This window comes from Emys orbicularis, chromosome 5 (assembly GCF_028017835.1).
Source record: "Emys orbicularis isolate rEmyOrb1 chromosome 5, rEmyOrb1.hap1, whole genome shotgun sequence".
In the NCBI taxonomy this organism is placed as follows: Eukaryota; Metazoa; Chordata; order Testudines; family Emydidae; genus Emys; species Emys orbicularis.
Window position 1 is genome coordinate 87,817,418 of NC_088687.1, and position 8,648 is coordinate 87,826,065.

Sequence of the window (8,648 nt, forward strand, 5' to 3'; positions counted from 1 at the left end):
GGGTGTTTTCTTATTTCTCCTACTTCTGGGAATGCTAACAGTGTCTCCATATTTCTAATAACTGAAGGCAGTTAATCTCCTATTGTCCTAACATAACCTCCTCTAAAGGCTTGTCTACACTTAAAACATTGCACTGGTGCAGCTGCGCCACTGTAACACTTCAGTGAAGATGCCACCTACACCAACAGGAGGGGTTCTCCCATCAGCATAGGTAATCCACCTCCCTGGGAGGCAGTAGCTACAATGGGGGTAAGGTTGGTTTAACTGCATCACTCAGGGGTGTGAGTTATACTGACCTAATTTCCTAGTGTAGACCAGGCCTAAATTACTGCTTGTTAGATCTTATGCTTCAATTTAGTCTACTCATTCCTCCTCCCAAAACCTTCAAAAGGCAGACTTCCTAAATTACTCTGATGACAGTTCACATTGGCACCATGCCCCTCATTGCTCAATCAACCTTTGAATATACTCTGTCCTTAGATAAGAAGTCCAGCTCAATGGGGTTGAATGGGTGTAAGTGAAAGAAGAATTTATTCTATGCATTTAGGGCCATATCTTCAATTGGTTTAAATTTGGCACAGCTCCATTGAAGTCATTGGAGCGATGTCAGTTTACACCATCTGAGGATTTGGCTCTGATTGTAGATTAGTAAATTAAACAGAGGACTCTAAGCCTCAAATTTTGGATTTGAATGCAAATTTCCCCAAACTTTGAGGAAGGGCAAATCCAGGATTATGGCTGGATCCCCTTTCCTACTTTCATCAGCAACTCACAAATCCTACCAATGTGAGGGTTTGCTGGCTTATATTGGAAAACTTGTACCACTGTAACTCCATCAATTTCTGATACAGATCAGCCCCGTATGTTTTGTGAAGGGAGAAATACTAGTAAAAATTAATGTAAAATGTCTAAAGTTTGACTCCAAGCATTGTAATCTGTGATACGCTCACCTTTATAGACCTTCACTAGAAAATGTAGCTTTAGCAGAGGCAACGCATGGGGTGGGGGGGGCGGCATGCGGGGTGACGTGCCCCACCAGATTTGCTGCTTGGCTTGTACTGAGCATGCTCACATGGACTGCGCATGCTCAGTAAGACTGCTGAAGCTGGCTGCCCTCACTCTGTTCCCCTCCCCGGCTCACTACTGGCAGGCACATGTCATCTCTAGGCCTTAGTGACTATTATAATCTGTATTCTTGAAGTATATTCCACACCTTTTAATCTTCTTTCTTCCTCAACACTTAAGCATTTCTTGCTATTCCTTATTTTAAAACAATTTTAGGAGCATAATTTAAAGAAGATGGTGCCAGAATAATATTAGTTTCTTATAGAAATTGCAGTGATCTTTATTCATATGAATTTGTCCCATAACTTTTAAAATATGTAAATGCAAATGTGAAAATAAAAAGGCTTGTGGGAGCAAAAGAAGAAACAAATAGGATTTTAGTCTTATTGTATAACACAACGGCTTTATTCTGAGGAATGCTGAGAGAGGTTGAATTAACATGAATAAATATTTGTTGTTGTTTTGCTAAGGAAACTATACCCTAAGAATCGATCTCTCTGATTTCGAAGGAGTACGTCGATTTGCACAATATAAAAGCTTCAGAGTTGCTGATGAAGAGGTAATAAAATACTGAATAACTTCATTAATCAGTAAATTCATTTTTTAAATGAAAGCTTGGATTCTGTAGGCAACAGAAAAAATATTATGGCAGGCCATATAATTATAGATTCCACAACTTTCATATACATATATGGTTTTCTAATATCTCTTATTAACACATTTCCTTTCTCACCAAGACCTTAGAATTTTTGATAATGTAATAACACATTGGTTTAAATTCTTAAATTGATTTCACACAATCATACTTGGTGCCTGTCTTTAAAGATTTTAAATTAGTTTTCTGGTTCTTCAGCAACCTTTTAATAACAGACTGTTTTCATGACTTTTGCTGATGTTATCAATGATGTTGGTTATAAAGATTTTTTGACATGAAAATGTTCAACATAAGATGAAGTTTTTATTAAGCAAAATTAGCTCTGTTAAAGGGTAAATCACAGAGAATACTCTTTGTTAACAAAGGCCTTAATTCAGCAAGGTACTTAAATATGTGGCTAATTTTAAGCATATGAGTAGTCCTGTTGCAGTAAATTCACTAGGACTATACATGGTTAAATTTAGGCAATACTTAAGTACCTTGCTGAATTGGGGCCAAATGGCCCAATTATGCCTCCTGGTAGGTGCTGCGTATCCTAAACGATCACTAATGTAAAATCCCATTGTTTTGGAGGCAGTGGGAGTTAAAAGCATTCAACGGCTTATAGAAGCCACACGGAACCTTGCAGAATTGAACCCTAAAAGCCTATTTTATAGACAGCTATTTAAAGTTTTTGAAAATTCGTTTGTCTTACTGAGCATCCTCCCAGTTGCCTTTTATACTGTGTTTAAATGGCAAGAGCTAAATGACATGCCATTTCTGAGTTTATATTAAATAACAGTGAATGGAATGTATATTTCCTAGTTAATACCCATATTTGTTAATAACACCCAGAGATTAGTCTAATTTTTCTCTCCCCATTTTTCATTAGAGCTCATACCAGCTGAGCTGTGGCGAATACTCTGGCACAGCTGGTGACTCCCTTACTGGGGGGTTTCACCCTGAAGTGAAATGGTGGGCTGATCACCGAGGAATGAAATTTAGTACACAAGACAGAGACAATGACAACTATGAAGGGAATTGTGCTGAGGAGGACACAGCTGGCTGGTGGTTTAACAGGTCAGGTATTTAATGAGAATACCAATACTAGTGATTATGATATCTCCTGATTACATATGAGGTAGGAACATATGATATTAGGTAGGATTGGTATCATTAATTGTAATTAGGAAATCTGTCATTGACCCCTATCACAGACACCTCAGCACTTGCCCACATGGCTGAGTCTGACCCTTGAACGAACTGCTGGACTGATACCCTGTATCACACCATCTCCAACTTGCATTGGACTGAGAGAAGGGATTTACTATGTGCTGGGATCTGCATTCCAACTTCTCACCTTGCTGTCCATCTAACTGTATTTATTCTATCTCCAATGTACAGATTCTCTTTAAGGTCTCTGACTTTCATTCAAGCAGGTCATCTTGAACACACATTACCACTGCTTCCCATTCTTGCATTTCCCCAGTATTTAACTAGACCAGATGTGACATTTGTGCAGGCTATATGACAAGTTAGTGCTAGTGGTTGAGTTAATAGATGTCTAATGTTAGGGGAACCATTTTTCACCTCACTTCACAGGGTCTCAAGCTCATTGTCCATTCATCAAGATGGAAATACACCCCCCTTAATTAGGGGTTGTTATCAGAGAGATTATTCTGAGAAGGAAACTTCCTTAAATATGATGAAGTCAAAGTTTTTAAAATGTAACATTTCTTATACTTGTATATGCAAGGTGACACAGAAGATTGAACATAAATGATAAATAACCTTGGCCTTGAATATATGGGCAACTATCTATATAGGTTCACTTGAATAATAAGATAAATATAGCTACAAGGTGAAGCTATGCAATATATAGCTATAAAAGGCAGTTCAAAGAAGCATATTATCACAATGCAATCTCAGTTCACTTGGCAAGAATTGCCAGGCAGGATCAGCTCCAGTGTGTGTCTCTCTCTGTGTCACCCTTTGTAACCCCTCACTTCCCAAAATTCAATACCACTTTCTTTGAGAGGACTACGATAAGTTAGGCCGATCTCATTACCTGTAACCACCTCATAGGTTTGTTTCAAAATTAATTTTATCTTTTAGCATATGCAAGGGATGGAGAATCAACATAATGGATATTGCAAGGAATTGGGATATATCATAGGAAAACCACATGTGGACTGAGTTTCAGTTCTACTTAAAGCTACAATTACAGATATAGAAAAAAATCAGTTGTGATCCTGTTCCCAATTAAATGAACCTCCAGCCCTAAAATTACATAGGGTTGTGGTAACATATCACAGCTTTCATGTATGATGAATCACCAATGACTATTAGTCAACTGAGTCCATTTTCCTCAAAACAAATCTCTTATTATGTCTGATAGCTCAGGCAAAAGCATTATACCTTTGTGGAAATAGCAGCATGACAGGATTTGACAGCTCTTTGTATCTAATGTACTATTATGATTCATATCATATAAATACCACAGATAGCTAGCTCTTGCAGTTAAGGTTTCTATTAGCTGTGGATCTTTCTCTCTCTTAAAGTGATAATACTGTCTTGTAGCAACTATGTTCTGGGTTAAAGATAAAAGTTGCTAATGAGGTTACCCCACTTCCTTGATTCTGCCATTTTGTTGAGTAAGTACTTACTACTGAAACACTCAGCAGAATGCTTGCAAATTTCAGTATTCTGCCTGCACAAAAGAACAAAGCAGGCAGGCACAGTGAAATGAAAGCACTGAGAGCACTCATTTGTCATGCTCACATTAACAATCACAAGGAGAACTAGTGCTCTGGATTGGTTTATATAGGGTCTCCCAGCTGAGTAGGAATTTGTTTTTCTATTTAAAATCTGTTGAAATGCAATTTTTGCCTTAAAAAAAATTAAGAAATCAGGAGGACAATAGGTATGGAAACAGGCTATTTCTAAGGTGTGTACATGAGCCTGCCAGGTTTGGCAGTGTAACTTTAAGAAAAGCACACCTTTATGAATTTTTATTTTGCATAAGCTGAGTACCTAACATATGTAATCAATAAATCATATGCCAGTTGTTTCTTCTGCATGTCGAGTTATTTCTGTGTACAGACCGTTACACAGTATTTGTGTAGCTTTGCTATTGTGCTTTTTTGCTCCCCAGCACCAATTTAAGAGTTGTTATTCTTGGCTCATGGTGCTTTCAAAAAAATCCACTTGTGTCCATTTCCACCAAAAGAAGGGAATGCAGTAAAGGAGTCAATAAAGAAGGCCAATAGCTAGTCACCACATGTTACCCTCTATGCCTTTGCTAAGGAAGTTTGTGCTTGAGTGAGTAGTGCAAAGTAAACAAATGCCTACCCAGTAAGGAAAGTGTATGACATATTGAGCATGTCAGTTCTGTCACCGATTTATCATTTTGAAAATCAAAGCCACCTTTTATATCTGCAGGTCATAAACTTTCAGCTGGTGTATGGCATGATTCAATTTTTAAAAAGTGTTTGCAATGGACAACCAGCTAACTAAGAATTTTAACATATGGCTTTTTTTATTATTGCTTCTATTTCAGTTCTTTGTAACTGTTAAGTGTAAACATGTGCAAACATACCTAGAGAGACTAACATTTGCCAATAGTTATATCCTTAAGGCTCATTCTGGATTGTTTTCTTTTTTGAATTCTACCTAAAGACAGCTTTCTAAAATCCATCATAATGTATAACAACAAAATACCGACTCAACAGTTGTTATAATCTAGTACTGGAGCGACAGCTAAACAGATTCACTACAATATCCTGCCAAAAAAAAAAAAGTGTAATTGTCTATATGGTCACAATGATCCCAACATCCTCCTTCTTCATGGAAACAAAATTAATGAGGCAGAGGGACTGTAGCATAGCAAAATATTTCTTTGACCGTTACAAATATAACTTATACTGTTGCAATGTGTTAGAGAGCCAGAGAAGGATGCCAATTAAAATGGTAAGTCAGATGATCCAGCTATTGGAGGATTGCCAGAATGCCTATATTTAACTTGTAGAGAGATTTCATATTTTTCCAACAAATATGAAATCAGTAGTTTAATAGCTGAGCTGATGAAGATTATTCTTATTTTTTCATGTGAAACTCCAAGTGTTGGCAGTAAATGCAGGATTTAGAGTAATTGCTCCAAAACAACAAACAGAGGAACAATGCCACATTCCTTTCACAAAGTTTTCATTGCCACATACCCTTGTTGCTAGGTATGATCTTAACAAGTCTGGAAACATTCTCTAGTGAAGCAGATTAGCAAGTGAAATGTCAGGGAACTAATGGTGTTAAAGGAATGGAGTCAAGGAACAAAGCACTTTTTGTTTTGATGCCGCTAAGAACCCTTGAAATTGTGCGCTAATTTAGCCTTTATTGTTTAGTGGCATTGAGCCCCACAAATGCAAATTCCTGCAGCTGTCAAACTAGACTGTCATCAACATAGCGATTTTTTTGGCTTATGCAATAACTACAAATCCCTGAAGCTTTTAGACAAAACAGATTTGCTTAATTAACATGAATGTCTTATTTTTGTTTTCCCTTTCTTTCCCACCAGGTGTCACACTTCCAACCTGAATGGTGTGTACTACAAAGGACCTTATACAGCAAAGACAGACAATGGAATTGTTTGGTACACATGGCATGGGTGGTGGTATTCTCTGAAATCTGTTGTCATGAAGGTCAGACCAGCAGACTTTGAACCCAATGTTGTTTAAATATCTGGTTAATATAATTCATCCAGTTAATCTTTTAGCAAATCCATCCAAATTAAGCCAGATGGGCAGATTTCTCCCTTCACCCTCCCTCCTCTGCCTCATTTATGCCTGTATAAATCTGGAGTAACTTCATTAAAATCAGTGGTGTTATATGGGTATAAATGAGAATAGAATCTGGCCTTGAGCCTAGAGATACAAATAATGTGTACAGGATTGCTAAAGAGACCAGACAAAGTTCATCCAGGGTTTATGGCAACTTTCACCCATGTAGAATACTTAGCAGTAGATCTCTAGAAGCAGGGGAAACTTCCACTTGACTGACGGGCATAATGGGGGCCAGGTATTGGTCAGGAAGGAGGAGTGCACTGCTGTTGTATCCTCTGCTGGTGAGGCTCCTTTGGAATTCCCAGTGGAATTCAAAGCAGCCTACAATGCCAGAACCTCTGAGGAAGGACAGCAGTGGGAACATCACCTGTCCATTCCTAGGACACAAGAGACTAGGCCGGTACACAGGTGCAATTTGTACCTTCTGGGGAATGGAGAACAGGAGGGTTGCCAACTTGGCCCACACTATTTTGGACTTTTTTCATTTGGAAACGTTTCTATCTAAATCTATGCACAATACATAGGATTTAATGGAAAAATTACAAAATAGATTCACTATATTGTCTTAAAAAGCAATGTGAATATATATTACACATAAAAACTACATTAAAAGAAGGTTACAGGCACCTCAATTAGTGCACAGAATGGACCGTTTCTGGGAATTAATCCTGGTTGTGTAGAATGAAGGTGTTGTCTGTAGGATCCCTGTGTCATTCGTTGCAGAAGTTGGAAGATGTGTAGTGAATGAGGCAGAGGCCTGAAGGAAGAGAAAGGATGGTCTTGTGGTTAAGGCACTTTAGTGCTGTCCTAGAAAGTTGGGTTCTATCCTTGCCTTTACTATAGAGTTCCTATGTGATGTGGGCAAGTCACTTAATAAACCAAACTTTTCACGGATGGCCACTAATTGTGGGTTCCTCATTTTCTGGGTGCCTGACTTGAGCACTCACAGCTGCAGCTGAAGTCAATGGGAGCTGTGCTTTGAACATACAGAGTGCTATACAACTCAAAGTACTCTGAAAAATCAGGTCCTAGTTGTTTCAAATTTAGCACCCAAAATTAATGGTGCTGGAGCAATTTGTATAGTGGGAGTGCTGAGAGCCATTGAACCAAACTGTAAACTCTGTATGTGATGGAAACCATTTCAAACCATGCTGTACCCCCAGCACCCTTAGTTCCAGCACCTATGAGTGGACATGCTGTACACTGAATGGGGCAGGGGTCCAGTGGAAAATATTATGTATGATCCTGTAATTAAAGACTGTATCATAATATATACGCACAGGGGAGCCAAATTAAGGTTATATGGGCAACTTTAATGCTGGCACTTCCTAACTTTTGAGTGCTTGCTTTAGCAAACTTAACATTCTTTTAATGTAGTTTTTGTATGTGTAATTTTAAAGAAAAGCTGAAACCCTCCCCCAGCATTTCCATCATGATACCCAGCAGGGTTGGAACCTTTAGATCCACAGCACAGACTTCTGCCACTTGAGCTCATGGAGTAACTCATAGTAGCAGTAGGTAATCTTCTACGTGAACTAGTGACTAGAGGGGAAATGGAACACTCCCTTTTCCAGAGGGTTTCACAGATACTTGCAGACAGCAGAGGAATGATGAGACTTAGGAATCTTGACTTTCAGTCTAGATTCTGAAATATAGCATGCTTTACAGGTAACAGACCCTTGTGACCCCCCTCACCTCAACAAGACTGCCCCCTTTTGCCACTTGTCCTTTTAGCCTGTTCCTTTTCCAGTCCTGGCTCTCCCCCTCCTTGCAGATCCTTTCCTAACTAGTCCCAGTCTAGATCTTCCCAGAATCCTCGCTCCACTCCCACTGTCCTTGCCCAGTCACATCCAGGCTTCCCATCCAAGGCACAGTCTTCCCCTGACCCAGTATGCCCAAGGCAAACCGAGTCATTAGAGAACTGATGCTGCAAAAGTCTCTGCTGAGCATGTGTTAAACTGAGACTTTCAAAATCTTATAATTTGGCCAGATTTGGGTGTTTTTTTCAAGGAAAAGCAAAAGATACATCCCTGGCTTGTATTTTTCAAGTTCCTATTCCAAAGCATAGAGATACTAGAGCTTTTCAACTGAACAGCTGTAAGAATTTTGTTTAA

At 38.8% G+C, this 8,648-nt stretch overlaps 1 protein-coding gene across 1 annotated transcript in view; it reads left to right on the top strand.

Annotated features, from left to right (window-relative positions):
- Positions 1 to 6,429, top strand: part of FGL1 (fibrinogen like 1) — a 46,770-nt gene extending 40,341 nt beyond the window's left edge. The window contains exons 6-8 of the mRNA XM_065405639.1: positions 1,536 to 1,624; positions 2,592 to 2,779; positions 6,270 to 6,429. Coding sequence (XP_065261711.1) covers positions 1,536 to 1,624; positions 2,592 to 2,779; positions 6,270 to 6,429 — 437 coding nt within the window. The remainder of the gene's footprint in view (positions 1 to 1,535; positions 1,625 to 2,591; positions 2,780 to 6,269) is intronic.
- Positions 6,430 to 8,648: the final 2,219 nt, after the last annotated feature.